Source organism: Coffea arabica, chromosome 1c (assembly GCF_036785885.1).
Source record: "Coffea arabica cultivar ET-39 chromosome 1c, Coffea Arabica ET-39 HiFi, whole genome shotgun sequence".
Lineage (NCBI taxonomy): Eukaryota > Viridiplantae > Streptophyta > Magnoliopsida > Gentianales > Rubiaceae > Coffea > Coffea arabica.
In genome coordinates, this window is record NC_092310.1 from 40,558,704 (window position 1) to 40,581,580 (window position 22,877).

Consider the following 22,877-nt stretch of genomic DNA (forward strand, 5'->3'; position numbering starts at 1 on the left):
CCACTCAAACCATTTCACAATTGATCTAGGATAAAAGTCCAGATTACAGAACCAGAAGATCCTTGTCAGTACGGTTGTCAGTACTGAATTCAAATGACAATAATTCAGGCTACACAATTTTGTTTGAGGTGTTTTTAGATGCGTTGGAAAGTTGAACCATAGGACTAAAAATTTTGTGTTTTGGGCAAAGGCTGATTTGATACGGATCAAGGTGAAAAACAAGGCCAAAGTTGTGAAATGTCAAAACTGTCCATGAAATGAGACTTTTGGCAGTCAGGGGTATTCCAATCATTTCACATGCTACAGTGCTCCAATTGAGCTGAAACTTTACACGCGGCTATATAACATCATTTTTTACAACTTTTATATTTTAACCTAAGCCTAATTCGACCTCTAACATATACGAATAAAACTGGTCAGAACAGAGCAGGTTCAATCCTTAAATCTGGAATTTAATACATTCAAGGTATACGATTCACATTTCTAACTAGAACCACTACTCCAACTCTCTATCTAAATTTATTCACATCATATTCTGTATAATCAACAAGAAACACAACTGAAACAACTCAAAGCCTAACTCAAAATCCACCATAACCATCAAAACTACGTAAATAACTATCATTAGTCAAGAATTTAAGTTGCTACACAACTTAAGCAAGATTAAGAGAAAGAAAGAGGAAGGACAGCCATAATACCTCACTAAGATACTTGTAAAAGAAATCCACCACCTCTGCTTGGAAAACTTTTAGCACACCAAGTTTTTCAAGTGCTCAAAGAAAAGATTAATCGGTTTAGATTCTTGATTTTTCACTCAAATAAGCTAAAATCCCAAGATGAAATGAGATTCTCTCCTCTTGTTTTTCTCCCCTAAAATTTCGGCCAACCTCAAGAAAAATGGAAGAAAATGGAGCCAATAAGAAAATAAAAAGGAAAGAAACTCATTTGGTCAAAGTTCCATGGATTGCCAACAAGTGTCAACTCAAGATGGCTTCTTATTTTTTTTTCTTTTCTCCCTTTTCTTTAGTCCAAAATTTCGGCTGTTTTAGGAGATATTTTAGGGCTGATTTTGCTCAATTAATAACAAGGAGATTAAGGTAATAAAATAGTGTTTAAGTAATGCACTCATTCGGTAGCAAACGGTGCACGTCGGTTCAAATTGATTTTCCTTAAATCGCGCGTACTAGGGTTTTAACTTATGATTCACTAACTCATTATTATCACTTCTAATCACACACTTAATAATATCTAAAACTCACTCTTAATCACTAAATTTAATACACACTCCGTACTGAATAACCACACTTTATACAATTGTAACCCAGATACTTGTCATGATAGATACAAGATTTTGAGAGATGCAAAACATGAAAAATATTTAATAACCAATAGATATGCAGAAATTAATAAAGAATTTACTGTACATTATAGAGAAAATCATTTAAATTCATCATGAATAACTCAGAAAGAATAACTTATTGTCTAGAATGTCAAAAATTTATTAGCCAAGATCTAGCAGCTAAAACTAAAATAAATAAGATAAGAAAACTTATTGTAAAATATTCCTTTGAAGAAATAATATTAGAAGCATTAAACATATTATTTAGATTTCTTTTTTCGATATCTAATAATATGTTTAATGCTTCTAATATTATTTCTTCAAATGAATATTTTACAATAAGTTTTCTTATCTTATTTATTTTAGCTTTAGCTGCTAGATCTTGGTTAATAAATTTTTGACATTCTAGACAATAAGCTATTCTTTTTGAGTTATTCATGATAAATTTAAATGATTTTCTCTATAATGTACAGTAAATTCTTTATTAATTTCTGCATATCTATTGGTTATTAAATATTTTTCATGTTCTGCATCTCTCAAAATCTTGTACCTATCATGACAAGTAACTGGGTTACAATTGTATAAAGGACATAAACCCATTCTTCTTGATAATATGAAATTCTTTTATCTAATTGTTGCAATTGATATGCGTATTCTTTAATAAGGAAAAACATAGAGTCACATATTTGACATTCTTCCATTTTAAGGAGATGGATAGTGCCAATCAGAATCGTTATATTCTACTTCATTATTAAAGTATCTAATGGGTACTGGATTTGTCTCAAAGTTTTCGTCTGAAATATAATCATCATCATTATTTTGTCTATAGTTTATGGTCATTGTTGAATTATTTATGGGGATTAGGGATCATTTATGGCAATAGTGAGATTATTCATGAAATCATTGGGGATTAGGGGAATATTTATGAGATCATTGGGCTCTGATACCATTTCGGTGCCCAAATTTGCGGAAACATAATTTAAGCTTGGGTTGGCTAACACAATATTTATATTTAATGTTCTTGATTCAAAAGATATTTTTATTTCTAAATTGTATTCAGGATGCACAATATTTATTGATAAAGTACTAAAAAGATTAGACATATTTTCCATAAAATTTTTTGATAAGAGGATAGAGTGCAAGCTATATCAAGACAACAATTTCTTATTAACAAAAGAGATGAGTCCAACACACTTCCATGCCTTAGATCTGATTTTCGACCGCAAAAACTCCGGCTATCTCCCCGAGGACTTCTTACTTGGGCGTTGCAGCCTCCAACCACTGGAGTGACTTCCTTTAAGGGCCGCTTCAGAGTTTTACAGCACAGTTTAGTTTCGTTTCTTACCTCTAAGCGTACTCAGATGTAAATATGGAAAGATGTGAAGAAACTTGTTTCTCTTATTAATGAAGAAAGTTAGGTACAAGATGATAGCCTAGCACACTACTGTCTCTCTCCCTTTATTTCTTATACATGAGAGAAAATTTTAAGACCATCGGTAGTAGAACTCCAGTGCTTTTCTCAATTCTTTCTTACTAACACCAATTTCAACTCCAAGTTCTTCCCTCCTTCATATGGCGTCTGCATATTTATAAATGTTTGGCGGACTTCAATGTTGGATGTGAATTGATTTTTCCACGGACTCCTTCTTTCTTCAATTTCGCGGACTTGAATAATATACTTTGGATTCCAGAAGTGTGACGTAAGTGCTTACGTCTTATTCCATGCTCTGACTGCTTGATGCCGTGTCCTTATCTTTTTTTTTAGTACATGCTAGACACGTGTTATTTTTATACTTTCTCATCCTGCACAACGTCTTGATAGCTTTATTGCTGGATTTTATTCTGTTGCTTTCCAATAAGCGTATTTTTCAATTTAAATAATTTATAGCTGCTTCTGGAGTCTTTCCAGCATATGTAGTCATTATAGAAGAAAATGCTTCATTTCCTCCGTATGTATGAAATCCTTGCTTGGGTGTATTTTCTAGATTTTGCAAAACAATTCTCAACCCAAGTGCTATTCGATAATGTATTTTTTCTTCCGAAAAATATTCATACTCCTTCCGCAGAGGATATACTTTTATCTCCAAGTCATCATATTTCATGACTTTAATATGAGAAAAAGCATCATATCTATTTGAGTCTTCAAAATCTGGTCTAGCTGCAATAATTTTGAGCATTAATATATCCCTGGGACCATAAGTAGGATTATTTTGATAGATGTGCCTAACTCCATCTTAAATCCATCGTGGGAGCTTGGAAATTTTAGCAAAGGTTGGAGTAGTCATATATATGGCATTGATTACTTCAAAATTGTACCACTTTTGAATAAAATTGCAATCACATCCCTATACACAATTTATCCGAGAATAGATCCCCGTGAAATCCATATAATATGTATCGGTATTTTGCAAGGCATATAATTCTCTTATAAGAGAATTGTATTCAGTGACGAGTGGATGCTCATTAATTATATTATTTAATATGGGTATCCTCTGAGATGTCTGTTTCCGACTAAAATCCGGTCTCAAGGATATTCCATAATTGAGAGTATTTAATCCAGAACTCTCGGTCTGTTGACAATCTTCTTGTCCCGGTGAAGGGGGAAGATTTTCTGTCTCATCTTTCTTGAACAGATCATATAATATTTCTTCAATCTTGTCGTAAAGGCTGAATGTATTCTGACCTTTTTCGGCATGCTGGATAAGAAGTTCAGAAACTTCTTTATTTAGATCTTGATAATTCACAATATTCATTACGTCATTGAATGACGTCTGCAATTGAGAAATTTTTTCAGATAACTCTGAGACTTTATCCAAAAGGATAGTTTGCTTATTCATTTGGCTTTCCATCTCTAGTGAGAAAATCTGCAAGGCAATTCTCATCAGACTTTATTAGTTCAATTTCAATCATAAATTCATATAATGCCATTTGCCATCTAATTAATCTTTTATTTTGGGGCAAAGGTTTAATATTATTTTTAATAAATGCTCTCACTTGAGAATTATCAGTTCTTAACTTAAATTTCTTGGGTAACAAAAAGTAATAAAATTTATGACAACCTCTTATTACTGCAAGTAATTCTTTTTCATTTATATGATATCTTTTTTCCGTATCTGAAAACATTCCAGATGCATATCTATATAATAAATTATTTTCTGTTTTTAAAACCGCACTCCAAACTTCTTCAGAAGCATCAGTTTCTAATATAAGATTATCTTCATCTGATGGTAAAGTTAAAAAAGATAAATTTTTACATTGCTCTTTTATTCTCTTTACTAAAGCAATATGATTTTCAGAAAATTCATATTTATTATTTTTCTTCAATAATTTTTGCAATTCTTTTCTTTTATCTGCTAAGTTACAAATAAAATCAGATGCATAATTTAATGTTCCTAAAAATCTTTGCAATTGTTTTTTATCTTCTAATTTATCAGGAAATGCTTGTATTTTTTCCAAAATATGCGGTTGCATTTTTATTCCTTCACCATTTATTTCTAATCCTAAAAATTCAATTTCTTTTAGTCCTATTTTTGCTTTCTTTTCTGATAACCCAATTCCATGTTTTAAACATAAATCAGAGAATATATTTAAATGTTCTAAATGTTCTTCTATCGAATCTGAAGCTATTAATATGTCATCAACATATACATATAAGAAAGGATAATCTTTAAAGATTTTCTTCATTTTTCGTTGATATATTTGAGGGGCATTTTTTAATCCAAATGGCATAACTAACCATTCATATTGTCCTTGAGGAGTACTAAATGTTGTATATTTAATACTATCAGGGTGCATTTTTATTTGCCAAAAACCACTTTTACAATCAAACTTAGAATATATTTTCTTTCTTTTACTCATTTTTATAAGGGTTTCTTTATGTGGTAAAATGTATCCATCAAATATGGTTTCACTATTTAATTGTTTATAATTAACAACCATTCTAGATTTATTTCTTATTATCTCAGCATGGTTTCTTACCATAAATGCAGGTGAAGAGTGGCGCTAAAAGAGAATGAAAATAAAGATAGAGAGAAAGGTCATGCCTATTTGAAGAACGTTAACAAAAATTGGAAATCATCAAAACATTAAAAAAGAAACAAAGAAGAGATGACGGGAGACGACTGCTGGAACCTGTGTTATGTTTTAAGAATTTTGATGTGTAAGAAATATGTGACGAAAATGAAAACAACTAATATATTTATAATTATTTTTATGTGTATGTGATGAAAATGAAAATAACTAATATATTTATAACTATTTTTATGTGTTATTTATTCAAATATAAATATGATATCATGATGATGTCATTTGATTTTTTAGATGAATCTGATTCTGATCGACACTATTCACTCCTCCTAAGTTTAACCGACTTATTGTGTGGTCCGACTTTCAAAATATAGCCGATAATAGTAACTATAAAACTATTTTTTACTCCTTCCACTTGACAAAATATACTACTTCGCATTCTTCCATTTAATCACTTAATATTAGGGCACTCAATTATTTGTTATTTACACTCTCATTATTTGTTTTATCATATAATTTAATAAATAAAAATTATATAATTAAAATAATAGTCAGAGTATGGTTAACAAAAAATAGAAGTGCGAATAACATTTTCCTAATATTTATTCCCCTTTCATTTCACGATACGTATTATTAGCCTAACGAATAGTTGAGCGGGCACAAATCTCTTACTACTGCCCAAAATGCTGGAAGAATTGCACAGTAAGGACTAACGAGAAATAGCTGTGGAGTGGCAGAGTCCAATAAAAATGCAGGTTGGGGTCGCTTGTCACCGCTCTATCCCCCACTACGCCTGCCTACTGGAAACAAAATCGAAATCGAAATCAATCCCTCTTCTCCCGACAACAACAGGGACAAGAGCAGCTCCAAATTATGTTATTGTACGGGTTTCATTTGATTCTCGGGGCCGAGCTGCTAGGACTGAAGGAGAAGGAGCAGGAGCAGGAGGAGGAGTTCCGGTGGAGGAAGGAGGAGGAGGAGTACCGGTTCCAGTCCGGGTTGTGGGCACTCCGGAACAGCCAGGAGGGAAGATGGTGGCTGAATTGGTGGGGGCATTTAATCAGTTGACTCACCGGATGACGATGATGAAGCCCAATGGCAATAGCAATTGCAGCAGCAATGGCAACAGCAGCAGCAGCAGCAGCAATGGCAATAGCAATTGCAGTAGTAATCTCTCCACCAGCTCCTCTCGCTTGCTCTTCAAGACTCTCAAGCTTGCAATTCCTATTCTCCAGGCCCTCCCTCCGACCCCTCCTGGCCACCGCCCTCCTCTCTCCAAAGCCCTCTCTGTCGCCTTCATTCTCGCCGATCTTCAGGTTCCCTCTCCCTTCCAATCACTTGCTATTCCCCCTATTATTCGCTACTCTTTCTGGGTTTTTTTAAAATTAATACTTAACTATTCTTGAAGCATATTGTGGAAATCCTGCTTTCAGGATTCATAGTTTAATCTTTTTTATGATTCATTCATCATATTATAGATTATGTAAACGGAGACAGTTGTTGACCAGTGTGCTTGTTCCCGTCTGTCTTTTTGTGTATGGGTCTTCAATGGTTAAATGGCGTGAAATGGTCTGTGGGTTTGTAGAAGGTGGCTTTTGACTGTATTTGAAGAGATAGATGTTGGAGAGAGAGAGAGAGAGAGAGAGAGAGAGTAGCTCAAAGCTGGGGTGACAGGAACAAGACTAGACAATGTGGTATTTCGTTGAAGTTGTTTTTGTCAAACTCTACTAGTAAACATTGGAAGGCAGATAAAAGGTGCAATTTTTTTTTTGGCTCAAGAAACTAGAGATTAGTATAATATTCATGGGAATAATTGTATCCAGTACACTAGTATTATTACTGTTATTTGTTTCAGAGGAGATTGATGGACTGACCTTGCAAAACGAAGGTTATAATACTGCTATATAAAGCTCCATCCTTTTTCCTTTTGATACTTCCAGTTCCATTTAAAAGGTTAAACGACAATAAAACACCTGAATGTCATTGTTGTTTCCTGTGACCAAAAGGATTACTATGACTCCAGGGCCTTGAAACCTTTGTAACGAGTTTTTTCTCCCCTTTCTGCAATCCCTAACAGATGGATGCTGAAGTTATCTCTGCTGGTATATTGAGACAAGTTCTAGAGGCAGGTGCCATGTCCTTCTTTCAAGTCAAGGATCGCATTGGTACCAGTACTGCTCATTTGCTTCACGAGAGCTTACGCCTCAACAACATTTATTCGAAAGTCCAAATCCTAGATGATGATTCTGCTGCTGCTTTAAGGAAATATTGTCTCACTTGCTATGACTCCAGGGCCTTAATACTTGACCTTGCTCTCAAGCTTGATTCCATGCGCCATCTCAATTACCTTCCCAGGTACCAGCAGCAATTAATTTCTCTCGAGGTCATGAAGATACATGCCCCTTTAGCTCATGCCTTGTCCACCAACATTTTATCTCTGGAGCTGGAAGATCTTTCCTTCCGCTACTTGTTTCCTTATTCTTACGTCTATGTGGACACATGGTTGGGGAGCCACCAGACCAGTGGAAGCGAGCATCTGTTAGACATCTACCAGGAGCAGCTGCTTCAGTCCCTGAGGTCGGATCCAATATTAACAGAAATTGTTGATGATATCTCTGTCAAAGCTCGTTCCAAAAGTCGTTATAGCACCATGAAGAAGCTTTTGAGAGATGGACGCAAGCCTGAAGAGGTGTACGACATCTTAGGACTGAGAGTAATCTTAAGTCCTTCCCAAGTTAATTCATCACAACTTGGAGAAAAGGCATGCTACAGAACTCGTGAAATAATTCGGTCTTTATGGAAGGAGATTCCCAGTCGGTCAAGAGACTACATCGCCAGGCCAAAGGCAAATGGGTACAGGAGCTTGCACATGGTTGTTGATATCAGTGATAGTGGCAGGCATAGACCGATGATGGAAATACAGATACGGACAGCAGAGATGGACATGTTGGCAGCTGATGGTACAGCTTCCCATGCACTGTACAAGAGTGGCCTTACTGATCCTGAAGAGGTAAGCTGTCAGATCTATTGTAAAAGGTGTAGAGCTGATCGTAATTCCTCTGTATAAAATGTCTAACCAGCACGTATCTATTCAAAATAGTTATGGAAACAAGAAAGACTCCTTAGGCTGTTAAGTCAATTATTTAGCCACACATTAGTGGTACTAATGCCATTCTGCATGCAGCACTTTAAAGCTATCTCCGTTGAATCCCTGCTTATGTAATGGTTGTGCTGTTGGTTTTACTTCAAATGCTCCAGCCTTTTCATTGTGACTTGTTTAAATAAAAGAAAAGCGACTCCAACTTTGACCTATCCCACCTCTTTTGTGCTAGCAGTTCTGTGGGTTAGAGCCTCTGCAGAAGATTGAATGACATTTGTTCTACTTCTTCTGAATATTACTTTTTTCTAGCCAATTAATTGGCGGTCACATCTAAGATATTCTTATATTTTGCTTCATGATCCTTCAGGCAAAGCGTCTCAAGGCGATCATGATAGCTGCAGCTGAATTTGCAGCAATGCGCCTGCAAGACCTCCCGTCTGCTAATACTAGGTGTCTTGAGATTGACCGTAGAGATCGAGTTTTTTGTCTTCTTGACAAGGATGGTGATGGTAAAATCAGCATTGAAGAACTTATGGAAGTAATGGAAGAGCTAGGTGCTGAAGGAGAAGATGCTCGGGAGATGATGGAACTTCTTGATTCAAATAGTGATGGTTCTTTGAGCTCTGATGAGTTTGATTTATTTCAGAAGCAGGTACATGTTGCAAAAATTTGCTTTAGGGTAATGATGGTACCAAGACGAAAACTACTTTTCTTCATGGGCGTTGCTGGTGCATTTATTGTTTTGCTATGCTCCATGACACCAAATGCTACCACGTGTACTTGTCAATCTTGCTTGGGGCCATAAAATATAATTACTTTTCCACTTTGCTTATGTATCAATCATAAGTCATGTTTGTTAAAAAAAAAAAAACTGTGTACAGAGAGGATGAATGACCAGGATTCTTTTGATGTGGGAGCATCTTGTAAACATTTCTAGTATTTGTGTGCACCATTCTGCACCTAGCTGGATTATGTTTAATTAGGTTTAAGTAACATCTATTTTCATCTGAAGAGGTCATGGTGAATTAACTTTGTTCTCTGCTGCAGCTAGTTAATTTCGTGAAATCAATAGTTACTGATAATGTTCTTTGTTCTTCCTGCAGGCTGAATTGATGCGCAATTTAGATGCTAGAGATGATCAGTACAAGACCTTGTTAGACGAGAAGCTCCAAATATCAGATAGCAGTGGTGTGATTCAGGCATACACCTAACAACTCATAGACACGTCTGTAACAAATAGGACTTGCTTGTACAGCTACAGGTGTATATTAGAAATCACTCTGCTGCTATGTCCCTGAAGGGCTTTTTGTCATAATGAATAAGTAAACAGAACGATTTGAATTTTACTCATATTTTAAGCTGTGGACCTCCCACTAACAATAGAGGGTCCTAAAAGTGCACTCTCTCTCTCTCTCTCTCTCTCTCTCTCTCTCTCTCTCTCTCTGTGGCTGAGCTAGTTAGAGATTTTGAATCCATGTTATACGATTTTATGTCATATATGATTCTCAGGGATTCAATTATCTTCTGTTTGTTCTTTTATTTTGCAATTTCTTGAATGGGGTTTATTGCTGATCAATGTTTTTCTTGCAGTGATGTTTACTTGTGGACCATAAGCCACCCCATGTATATTGCTCTTTCAATTTCTGACAAGAAAGAGATAACATTTAGTAATTTTATCTATAGTTGTGGGTTTTCTTCTCATTAATGCATTTCCATTTGTTTATTAATTGTTTAGGGGGAAAGAAGTTATCTCTCTACAGTGTTCCTTTTTACTAGTTTCTCTAAAACAAGTAAAATACTGGTTAAAAGACCAGAGTATGAGGTATAAAATTAAATGTTGAATATGAGGGAAATGTTTTGATTGAGTTCGAAATTTGTACTTGGTGTTTTTGCATTTGAAAAGGAGTAGCATTCTGATTTGCCTGTATGTGTAAGGTGTTTCTCTTGATGCACAATTGCTCTTCAGGCTTGTGAATTTTATACTAGTTTCTTTAGTTATTTAAACTTTTTGTTAGTTTCTTCCATACAATACTGAGAATAATGATTAATGCCATAGATGATGTATTACATGCTAATTCTGCCCTGCAGGAAGCGAGATATCTTTCTTCAAGAATGCAGTATGTGAAGGCACCGCCTTAAAGGATTTTTATGACTGTCATTGTTTCCCAGCTGCTTCAGTGTATGCTCTTCCAAACTAATCTAATTGCTGTGTCAAGTTTAAATTTGGACTTGATTTTGAACTTTTCCAGAGGACTTTGGTGGATGCATAGTGCCAAGACCCGTGATCGAAGATCCATAGCCTTGATGTCAGAGTTGAAAATGGTCTGTCCAGCAAAGAAAAATTAGCTATAAAATCTTATTGAATTCTGACTAAAATATGCTGAAGTGAAAGATGGTTTAAGATTGAAGGTCTTGTAACTTGATGATGGGTAAATCTCTCTTTTAAGAATGGTGGTGTGCTGCCAACTTGACTTCTTGGGATCATTCATATAATTATTCTTTAATAAAATAACAGCAATGAGTATTAATCAATTTCCTGAATTTCCTGTTGTTAAACTCTATAGCTAGTCTGGATGGCTTTCAGATGTTAATTTCTTTCATTGTTGGCAAAGATTGAGGAAGATCATTTTAGATCATTAGGAATCTCTTGGTTGTTCTTTGTTTTCTGAGGAGAGTTTTTTGTCCTTCTATGCGGTTTCTCTTGCTAATATGATACTATTTTATAAAGAATTTTTTAAATTTGTCTTTTTATTATTTTTTAATGCTGATGTGAATGCAATATTAATTTTTGTGTCATGTCAATAATGAGCAGATTTGTTGGTTTATGAGTCAAAGAGAGGGAGAAAAGGAAGAGTGAAGGGAAGTAGGAGCAACAATTCTACTAGCTTGGTTTTGTGTTCTTCATTCAAGATGAGAGTGGTTTGGGGTTAATTTCTCTGGTTGGATTTTATGTAATACAGACTTCCTTTCTGATGACAGGTAGTGCTTGGGGTCCATGCAGAATGTGTCCCATGCTTTAAAGTGATAAAAGAGCAAGGTACTAAAATTGTGGAAGCTGCTGAAATAGTCAATTAAGCTTGAGGTATGCATTGAGGTCAGATATTTTCTATATTTGTAATGAGAGAATCTTTAGAAAGATATGTGGCTTCATTGTTAAATGTAGTCTATGATTCTCAAATTATGAGTATGTCTGAAATGATTCCATGTCCTCTGTCCTTGACTATTGTTGTTTGTGTAAATGCTGGTTCAATAATTCAGCTTAGGGTTTATGCCTTGCTTGGTTGTGGCAGAAAGAGGGGTGGAGTAGAAATGCCTGAAACTATGTTTTTTTTTTTTTTTTTATTGATTTGTTGGGCTATACATTCCACCTCAAACTATTATGAATGCCGTCACATGTCAATTTAAACTTCATAGTCTTAGACATGTAGCTTGATAGACATCAAGTTATCATGGGACTCCTCTCCCAGTGATTTTGGGGTTGTATGTTTGCGAGCCTGAAAAATTGCGACGGCCTGGTTGTGGTAGCTAGAGATCAGTGTATGCGACCTGTCATGGATATGGCCACAGTTTCAGCTGGAAAGAGCATTGTTCTCAAAACTGGAAAAACTGACAAGTTTGTATCCTGTTAACCAAGGTTTGTGCGGCTGATACTGTAAGGTGTTCAGTGCAAAAGGAAAAATGGAATGATTTCACTTTGTAGTATAGGGTTGACAGTTCAAAATTGGCATATACCCAAGCTTCAGAAGTGGCCTTTGAAACATATAAACATCTTCACTGGCCGAACAACATACCAAGTTTCATCTCAATTGAGAACAACTGTTGATTGACCAAGTAATATAAATGATTTGATTTGACAACTTAACAATTGCTGGGTTGTATGGTCTACTGTTAGCCTGTAAACTTCAATTTGGAGCCTTTGAGGTTGAATTTTAGAATAGTAAATCATTTAGGTGATGTTGAGATTGAATGCTTTTAAGGAACATCAATATTGATTGTATTTGCTTAGAAGGTGCCAATGAAGGTTGGGTCATCAAATGTGATACTATTGAAATCATTTTAAGACTGTAATGATAGAATTTTGTCTAAAATTGAGCCATAAAATGTGATACTATTGAATCGCAATGTGGTTGGCATTCTTCTTCTTGTACGCATTGGTCAAATAATTTGGACACTAAACTTTCCAGCTTGACCAACCAACAATTTTTAAATTACTCCTTACTCATCTACTTCACTGCTTGATACGTTTGTGGGTCAGAAACTGTAATTTAACTTGTCGTTGATTGCTTCTACAATACAAGAATTTACTTAGCATTGGGGTTGAATGGTCATCCACCTATAAATGCACTTTTTGAAGCTTAAGGGTCTGTTTGTTTCGGGTGAAAATGTTTTCCAGGAAAATATTTTCCTAATTTCCCGTGTTTGGCTGCACAAAAGTTACTGAAAACATTTTCCTATGTAAAATATTTTCACCCATCTTATGGAAAACAACTTCCCTTTCAAACTTACTGAAGTTGTTTTCCGAAATGCATGCGTCCCGCCTGTAGTATGTTCCAAACTTATTGAAAACATCTTATAGTATGTTCTTTTTTTTTTAGTATGTTCCAAACTTATTGAAAACATCTTGTAGTATGTTCTTTTTTTTTTTAGTGTAAACAGGAGGACTCGAACACAAGACCTCTTCCTTACACTCCCTCCCTCGTACCACCCAACTCAACCCTCCCCCTAGCATATTCAAAATAAAAAAAAATCTCATCCTACTCATCCTATGCTAGTAATTAATTATGTATAATAGGGACATTCTTTTCTAGAGAAATTTTCAGCAGTGAGAGTGCAAGATATATGTTACAATAAACATTGCATGTGATTGATATTTGACACTAAATGGCCAGCAATTTATTTATTGCTTAAGGAGATATTTTTTATTCATATATACATTTCTCCAAGATTTTTTAAAGTTAAATAATGAGATAAATTTTCTTATTTTGTATGGGAAGAAGTATGTAGTTATAATGTGTAGAAAATAAAGATAGAGATAAAAGTGAAAATATTTCAAAAGTTAAACAAACACCAGAAAAATGAAGTAAGAAAATATTTTCAATAAGCTAACCAAACACCTGAAAATGATGAAAGGGAAATGATTTTCATGAAAAATTACTTCCATGAAAAATATTTTCCCAAGGAAAACATTTTACTTCCAACCAAACAGACCCTAATTGTGGCTGATTTTCACCTCTGTTTTTAACTTCATTTGAGCAGGCAAACCATTATCTTAAAAAGCGTTTGTCAAAAAATTTAAGATTGGGACAGTGATTACTTCTTAAATTAGGTTCCTCAAAAGTCAACTAAATAAAAAAGCAAGAAGAAGTCCTTAACCTAATGCACTTTTTCGGAATTAAAACTAAATCGATATCAATTGATAGCCCTCAATCCCATTGAAAGTTCCCTGCTTATCCATTTCAGTTGTCCAAATCTCATCATCTTAAAGAAGTCAAAGTTAACTTTTACCTTAACTCTTCTGGATACTCCCCTGGGCACGATTGGAAAGAAAAAACTGACATCTAATTAATTTGCTATTTCTGACAAGTTGGATTATAGAAGAGTGATGAAAAATTTGGGATGGAGGACAGGATATGTGACCAACAATACAAGAATATTAGTAAATTTTGAACATGCATGGACAAGAATATGCTGAAAACTTCACATACTTTAGTAGTTTGTAACACCTTAAATGGTGCATAAAAATTTTATCTCAAATGGTGTATAAACATATACTTCTTTCATGTTACCTATCCAAATGGTAGACAAAAAGAATGTCAGTTGGAGTGAAGTTTGTGTGATTTTTTAATCATATCGTAGGACAAGATATAGTCAAAGCTTCTGGTTTCAATTAATTGGAGAACTAAGACCTTCTTGAGAAGATAATGAATGGATGGTTTGGTGTCTCTTTGATGGAAAAGGTAATGGTGGTGTCTTCCTGAATGAAGGCCTCTTGCTGAGATGTTGCAGAGTTTTTTCCACATAAATTGTTTTGATCACGGGTAAAGCTTTCTCCCTCAACTTGAGAATGATGTAGAACAGCATCCTGTATGATATGGATATGGCTAGAACAACAGCCAAATCCCACCACTTTGAATGATCTGTTGAAAAGCCAAGAATTTTTGTGATGATGAATTCTCCCTTTAATTTTGGCTCTCCTGGCTGAAGAGGTTCAAATTCAAGCCCAATCATGTCATTCTTGTAAGCTCCCTGTTATATCCACCAAAACAAATATTATATCAACAAGATTTGCGGCTGCATAACTTCTTGGATTTGATTAGCTTTAACCTAATGAAAGGTGTGTTTTCTTTTTTCTTTCTTTAGAGTAGTGAATCATTTACTACTAGTAAATCTATCCAGTATTAAACATGGGGATGAATGTGCACTCATCTTCTTTCTGGTTATGGATTACACTTACAAAAAGTAAAAACATGGTTAGCCACATCTATGCTCCATTTATTGTTATGGCATTTGACTTGCTTCATATGTTCTCTTAAAAAAAGACTAATAATTTGGAAAGGGAATGGAGTGCCAGTAACAATAAATGGATTGCTAATATCATCACTTAATTAAGCTGCAGTAACAAAGAGAAATCTGCATGTGCCAAGTAATGCCTATTCTCACTCAAACTAGTGCCTTGTCAACAAAAGCTACTTCTAATATGTATTGAATGGGTACTACTTGTATAAGAACAAGTACTATTAGGCACATGGCGATTTGATATACTAGAAGCATTCTCTACTGGGTAAGATTTACATTTTAGTCTTGTTTTAAAGTAGAAAACATATTACTGTGACAAACTTCCAGAGTGTAAATCCAAAACTTGTTACCTGTAGACCCCATGCCATATAGTTTATATAGGACATTGGGTAGCGCCAGAAAGGCTTTGGAAGTTCAGTCAGAGGGCAGAAAAAGCCAGCCGTAGCCATCATAATTCCCTGCAATTAACACGAGAAAAGATTAGAAAGGGGGTTGAGAGCAACCATGGTGAAAAGCTTCTGATGTTTGATCATGAACAAGTTAGTGTTCTTACAATAAATCCTGCCCCAACAATGAGTCCCATCAAGAAATTTGGAACCAGAGAAGCCACAACCATCATGCAGCCCTCTACAACAGAAATGGAGAGCAGTAGGTCTATGGCTGCATACAGAAAACGGAAGAAGCCGGACCGGAATTTTGCCGTGAAGTAGGTGATGGCTGATGAACTGAAAGCCATTGTTGTCAAGAATGGTAGTGAAGAGATGAAGTTTGCAAGAATAAACACTCCAACTCCATAGTGCCCATTGAGTCTTTCCTTGTAAAATATCTGTTTCAAACATCAAATGGCAAATCTTAAGCAGTTTGTTTGTTAATCTGCTAATCAATTTAACTTTTCCTACATTTAACATATTTGCTAAAGTGAAACACAAGACTTTTTTCCTGTAAAAAAGCTAATACATGCTAATAGAGGTGAAGAAACAAAAATTAGGGTAAGCGCTACTTAAATGTAATTAATCCTTGTTTTAAAGTAAGGGTTTTATACTTCATAAGGTTTTGAAATGAAAGGAAAATCTCAACGTTCCAATTTCTTCACAAGTAAAAATCAGAACCAATGCTGTAAATTGTTAGCAATGTGTTAGTGGGAGGAAAGGAAAATCCTTAAGTTTAGCATAATTTTATCATAATTAATTCAACTAGTGAGATCATTTACCTTCATTTCTTCAATGAAGCATGGGAAGCCTCCTATGGACATGAATGTCATGAAACCTGATATGAATCCACCACAAGCCCCTCTTGCCAAGATTGCAGAATAGTTTGTGCCAACATTAAGAAAAACAGTACCAACACAAATTGATACCATTATGTATACTATTATTCTTAACCAATAATAACCAAAATCCCTAGACATGTTTATGAATGATCTTCTTGTTAACGTTGAAAATTGCTTGATCCATCCTGCCTGGCTTCCTCCCCTTTTTTCAATCTCTAGGCCTTCCTGTGATACCTGTATCAGTCGCAGTTCCATTCCATCATTTGCAATATCCAATACTATTTACTGAGAACTTAAATTTGGCCTAATCAATAAACTAGAGTTTCCTCTTGGATTGATTTATCATATGAACACGTTAAATGAAATTAAGATGGACCATTTGGGCAATTGGGACCCCAAAAAAAGAAAAGGAAAAAACAGTACTTTGGAGGTTTTAGTGAATGTGAAAGCTTACAATAATTAAAATTTCTTGAACTCTAGATTTCACTATTGCTGCATACTTTGAGCATTTGTATTTCTGGATGAGCTTTTCCTTGATCTCTGTTGTTGCCATATCCAATAAGAGACCACTTGGCTTGTAATTTTCCTGGAAAAAAAAGGGTATAAGGATAGTGGATAGTACAAACTCTTTTTAACTTGTACAATTGCTAATGGTAGTATTCATGGGAAAATTGGATAGCAGAAAATAACGGGAGTAAAGTCGCTACCATTTACGTACACTTATACGACGAGAACCCATCAGTCTAGCATTGACATCGTCAAAGTCTGAATTTGTACAACGAAGAAAATGATCAGATGGATTCCTTCTACTTGGACAATCAAACCCTGAATCAGCAAAGAACTGAAAAGGGGGAAAAAAAAAAAAGCAATTGAGTATCAATGAAAAAAAGCTGGATTCCTAGATGATCTTTCACTAAAAACAAGCAAAATAATAAAAAAAATAATAGTATTTTTGTTGTTTTGATAATCTTTTCGTGTTTACTCCATGTGCAAATGGACAATTTACACGTCCAATGAGGGCTACATGATGCCGTTAGGTACGATAACATTCGTATCAGTGTGTACATATGTATATGTGTGTATATTTATTTATTTGTATATGTAAATATGTGGGTATGTATATATGTGTATGTCTGTATATACACACACATACATAAACTTCTTTTTTTTTGCTATCTGTTATTGAATTAATGATTAAATATGTTTAAAAAATTTTAGTGGTCTCCTAGCCCGAGTCCTAACTTTGTCACTGTTCGTGTGGTACCTTTAGAATTTTCCTATGTTACTATTTTGAATTCAAAGAAGGAACAGATTAAAAGAAAGAAAGAAAAAAAAAAAAAAAGGAATTGGGGTATAACAAAGATAAGGATATTATACCTCGACTGCCATCTTTGCTTCACCAAAATAAATGGTTTCACCACCAGATAACAGAAAAAGATCATCAAAAAGTGTAAAAACTTCACTGCTTGGCTGGTGAATGGAAGCAATTACTGTTTTCCCTCCACAGGCAACATTCTTGAGCACTTGAGTCACAAAAAAAGCTGCGGCACTGTCCAGCCCACTTGTGGGTTCATCAAGAAATAATAGTTGTGGTTGTGTAAGAATTTCTAAGGCAATGCTTAGCCTCTTTTTTTCTCCTCCACTTATACCTCTTAAATGCCAGTTACCAATGAGATTATCAGCACAATCTTGGAGACCCATCTCCATGATTGTTTTTTCAATGATATCATTTGCTTCATCTTTGTTTATGTTGCTTGGAAGCCTCAGTTGTGCTGAGTATTTGATGGTTTCTCTGATAGTTAGGGTTCCCAAGAATGTGTCCTGCTGTGTCACATAAGCCTGACGACAGTCCAAATATAGGCATTAGATTAAAGAGCATAATAATGCAATATTTCCACTACATCCATTTGTAAAATTTGAAAGAAATAAACTCTTTGTGAAGTGCGTTTGGATTGAAAATTTTCTAGACAAATTTTAAATAGTTACTCGTTGTAACAATTCTTGTAATGGGGCATATGCGTAGAATAAAATGGTAATCGGACAGATAACTTGGTAGTTGATAAATGTGTTTAAAAAACATAGAAATGTGTAAAATAGTCATTTTCTTTTCATTTACACAAAAATATACTGAGGTAAAGGGGCTAGAATAATAATTCGTAAACTGATTTCTTGCTAGTTCCACAGTCGTCTGTTGACACCTCAGTACCAATGTTTTTTTTTTTAAAAGAAGAATTTAAAGAACAAGAAATAGGCAGAAATTGATGGACAATAATTGATGGACAATTGTTTCAACCAGTTGGCCCAAAGTTCAAGATTTGCAACGGGCATAACACATGCTATATCTATGTGTAGTTGAAAGTTTTTAATGCTGTTATCAAAGGTTGTATAGAATGGGAAACTGGGATGGCAGAAAGGCATTCTTAATGTCTTAAATCTTTTAGATTTGATTAAAGACATCTAATTGCCTTTATTTTAGTTTTTTGAGGGATTTTTGTCATCAGCTATTATTGTTACTTTTTATATGCTACATTATTACTTTTTTTTTTATTTTATGTTATTGTAGTTGTCTCATATTCATTTCTTAACCATGTGGGCAGTATGGGAGGTGGCTTATTCTTCTGCAAAAGACTGTTTCTCTTTGTATATACGAGACAAATTGAAGACTCTCTGAACTCTTTTTGTTTTATCATCTCATCAGGTCCAAGTTGAATTTATGCTAACGAGGTTGGATTTTTTTTTAAAAAAAAAAAAGGAAAAAAAGAAAGATCTTTATACGGGAATTATGATAAAAATTCAGGTAAAATCCTCATGATTCAGTCTTTTTATTTTTCCAGGAAAGTAAAAAAAGAAATAAGAAGTTATCAAAAATTAAAAAAAAAAATTTGTCTATCAAATTTTCTATTAAAATTTTCGATTTAGTCGGATGGCAAGTTGATGGTAAAACAAAGAACTTATTTTGTAATTTCCCACTATTACTTACAACTCCGCCATAGTCAAGCCTCCTTTTCCTTCCATTCAGAAGAATATTTCCAGTCATAACAAGATTTCCGGATAGCCTACCTGCATTAGGAACACCCATTAATTAGCTTCAGAAAAAAATAAAATAAAATAAAATGTATCCTCAAACCATATTAGTATAAACATATATAGTTAATTAGGAACACACACACAAGCATGCACATACATATAAATTACATATGGCCTCTTAAAATTAAATTAGTTCCATTTAAGAGTAGCAGCAGATGTTAATTGTTTTTGAAAAAAAATTGAAGTTGAATAAGTAAAATATCTAAATGCAAGACCAAAAAGAATGTTATAGACTTAAAAGAAACGAATGTAACACCCAATTTTGGCATAAATTATGCGTACTAACAAGTGGTCACAGAAAACCTGTCAAAAAAAACCCTATACAAGTATGAATACAGGGCTCGAATTCAAAAATTTCGCACTTATATTTCCACCCTGAACCACCTAACTCAACCCCTCAAATAGAAATAATGAATTAACTACTTTAAACAACGTAGTATCTTATTTGCTTTCTCCAGCATTAATTCAGTACACATGTAAACGAAAAGGTAAGCACACATATAAATGCACTGCATGCCCTGGTCATCTATGCCCACCCCCCTTCAAGACTCTAATTTTAATTGCACTTTTAATTTTGTTGTTCAGTGGACCCTGCCTCTGTTGCCCTTTAATTTGGGATATCACCTCAAATGTCCGCCGTTGATTCATTATTGTTTCTTTAAGATTTTTATCGGACCATTTCATTGTATAAAAGCAGCATGGCTTCAAAAGGTTGGATAGTTAAGATGCATGTGCAGGAGTTAAAGCCTATGCTTCATATACAGAATGAATGAGGGTTTCCATTCTTGAGTTGAGGCAGATCTCTCCTCTAATTTGTGGTAACCCATCTAGAAGATCTCAAGGCAGTTTTCCTACTGCTTTATAGCTAAGAATTTTATTTTATTTTCCTTTTAAAAAACTTTCATGTAAAATGGAAATAAATGTTCTGCCAAATTAAAGAGAGTAAAATTAAAATATGACTTAGAAAATACTGGGTATTTTGTTCTTCTGATTTCCAAAAATGTGTATCCTATATGCCAAATGCACCAAGTATAGCTATAAAAAACATGTTCAAGAGATGTTACAATACTTCATCCCAAGCATAACAAAAAACCACTACATTTTTTTCTACAGGATTTGGTATATATGTTGAGCATTTATTCTAGATTGCTTTTCATTGATAGTTTCTACTGTGGAGGAAACTTGGTCGGTGACTAAAGTTCTATATTCCAGCTGAGATACTTTATGAATAACAGTACTTGGTAAGATGTTCTATTAAATAGTTGAAATTAAAAAAAAAAAAAAGAATTAGTTGTAGTTTCTATTTTTTTCTGTTCTGTCTATGACTAAAAATAAAATGGTAATCATTAAAGAGCAGGTCTGCATTTTTGCACTGGGAAAAGTTCCAAACATGGGGTCGTCTTCAACCCATTGTAGATTTTTCAACCCTTTATCCCATGAATTAGCTAGATCACAAAAATTGATACAATTTTTTTCTCCTCGAATGTAACTTTTACATATAGAAAAATGATAAACTGAAGGTTAAAGTAGAATGATTGGGATCCAGGATTTTATCTTTTGTTTTTCTCATTAGGTAGAAGGGATCTTCTTTACCTCACCTTACCATCTAGATAAATACAAAAAAAAAAAAAAAAAAAAAAAATCCTTACCATCTAGGAGCCATGCTTTGGGTACAACTGAATTCTTGCATCTTAAAGACAGCATGTCAAACCAAAAAAAAGTATTATATACATCAGAGCAAAAACAGCAGCCTTTTCAGAATATGTGAAACCACATCTTTTCAAGTATTTGAAGTAGAAAAATGGGAGATGAAGTAGATGAACTTGCCAAATGAAAAGCAAAAAAGATGACCAGACAGGTGTTCTATTACACATAGTAAAAGAACTACTGTGTGCATGAACAACTGTGAAGATGTGACCTGCTAAATGCACCCCATTTACGCACACAAACTCTACACAGAGAGAGAGAGAGAAAGAGAGGGAGGGACCTGCTAATGAATCAAGAAGGGTGGACTTGCCGGAACCGGAAGGACCCATAATAGCCATGATTCTACCAGGTTGAGCATAGCCATTGAGGCCATTGAGTAACCTTCTAGTAGGGCCGTTCCCAAAGTTTGGCAACAGAACACTGAGATCTTGCCATACCAAATATGCTGCACTTTTATCTCCATCATGCTCTGATGAAACCCCTTTCTCAAGATCTGCATTGCTAACCCTAGCTGCAGTTGCTGTTTCAATCTCCATATGTTTACAACTCTTTTTTGGGGGCCTCAAGGCATGAAAGTAATACTGAGGAAGAACAATCTCATGGTTATATAGAACGTAGAAAGTGATGGCCAGTACACATGATAAAAGCCACCTCATTTTTGGTCCCCGAGCAATGTTGCTGTCGAATAAGAATTAATACTGGTACCAAACATCTAATCCATTCAATGCTGTGATAAAGCTTGTGTAGTGGAGATTGGAGAAGATGTGACGAGAAAAATTTGCTTTTATTACTTGCAGATGGTTTGAAGTCTTGTGATGCCTCGTAATGCTAACAAAACAAACTTGCTTTTTTTTTTTTCGTCGCAATGATAATATTTGTATAATCCATTCTAGTCTAATGTAAGAAAAGATTAACAGATTTGGTCAATCTAACCTAGTCCAATGTGAGGGTTAATGAGTTTGGTCAGTTGGACCGGAGTAAAATGGAAAAGGTTAACAGATTTGACTGGTTGGATCGAGGTTCAAAATATTAGAAAAGCAACTGATGGCATCACAAAACATTGAGTTTGTCTAGATAGGAGTTTATTTGAGATAATTACTGTAATACTTTTTGGAATGTGATGTATGTGAGATAAAAAGATAATTGAAATTTGTGAAGCAAATTATTTTATCTCAGATCATCTCAATCCAAACACACTCATTGTAATACTAGTAATATAAAATAAAATTGCAGAGAAAATATATGCTATAATATTTTTAAACTTTAAATAAAGGTGGATAGGTTTACAACGAATACTATTAAACCTAATTGACAAAAGGGTTAAATGCACTAAACCACTGCAAAGTTTGGTCTAATTCATCCTTTTTCCCCTAACACTACTTTTTATTGCACTTTACCCCCTCTCTCAAGTGCAGGTTTGATCGTAAAAAAAATGTTCAGAGTTCCAAGTTTGCCCTGCTTTCCATTTTTCTCCTATTTTCTTCTCATCACCCAAACTTCTCCTATCACCCAATTTTGGCACTGATTTTTTCCGTTTTCCTTTTGGAAAATCATGAACTATATTGCCAAAATGTTCACTTCCATTGAAGAAAAATAGATCACAGTTGAAATGAGAAGATGAGGTGCAAATGTGCTAAAATCTTCTATGCATATGTTGTTGACATGTACACACACATCCAAAATTTCTTACTTACAATTCCTCTCATCTCGTTACTCAACCTAACCCTACTCCCACAATTACATAATAATTTTTTTTGGCAATTATTTAATTTTTTTTAACATGAAATTATTATATAGTTACATTTTCGAGTAAATTCCAGAGGTATGTGGTT

General features: G+C 34.5%; 2 protein-coding genes across 17 annotated transcripts; one reads left to right on the forward strand and one right to left on the reverse strand.

Moving 5' to 3' along the window:
• The first annotated feature begins 5,979 nt into the window (after window positions 1–5,979).
• LOC113739563 (probable GTP diphosphokinase CRSH, chloroplastic) lies at window positions 5,980–14,421 on the forward strand. Of its 16 annotated transcripts, none has more exons than XR_011821587.1 (7): window positions 5,980–6,681; window positions 7,443–8,375; window positions 8,833–9,117; window positions 9,569–9,664; window positions 10,554–10,644; window positions 11,445–11,547; window positions 14,322–14,421. XR_011821587.1 is itself a non-coding variant. In XM_072066337.1 (6 exons), the coding sequence occupies exons 1-5, from the start codon at window positions 6,115–6,117 to the stop codon at window positions 10,602–10,604; spliced, it is 1,932 nt and encodes a 643-aa protein (XP_071922438.1). In that variant the 5' UTR covers window positions 5,980–6,114; the 3' UTR covers window positions 10,605–10,644; window positions 10,715–11,739. The 16 variants fall into 16 exon arrangements, 5 of the variants coding, with proteins under 5 accessions (XP_071922438.1, XP_071922487.1, XP_071922557.1 ...); XR_011821555.1 differs by lacking the exon at window positions 14,322–14,421 and adding an exon at window positions 10,715–10,787 and having other exon boundaries at window positions 11,278–11,739; XR_011821613.1 differs by lacking the exon at window positions 14,322–14,421 and adding an exon at window positions 10,715–10,787 and having other exon boundaries at window positions 11,445–11,739.
• Window positions 14,208–21,655, reverse strand: LOC113721993 (ABC transporter G family member 15-like). Its single transcript, XM_072066232.1, has 9 exons — window positions 21,326–21,655; window positions 19,232–19,311; window positions 17,629–18,090; window positions 16,970–17,092; window positions 16,706–16,837; window positions 16,192–16,485; window positions 15,535–15,807; window positions 15,332–15,439; window positions 14,208–14,711 (listed from the first exon to the last, which is right to left on the reverse strand). Exons 1-9 carry the CDS (start codon window positions 21,579–21,581, stop codon window positions 14,349–14,351), a joined length of 2,091 nt encoding a protein of 696 aa, XP_071922333.1. The 5' UTR covers window positions 21,582–21,655; the 3' UTR covers window positions 14,208–14,348.
• Between the last annotated feature and the right edge of the window lie 1,222 nt (window positions 21,656–22,877).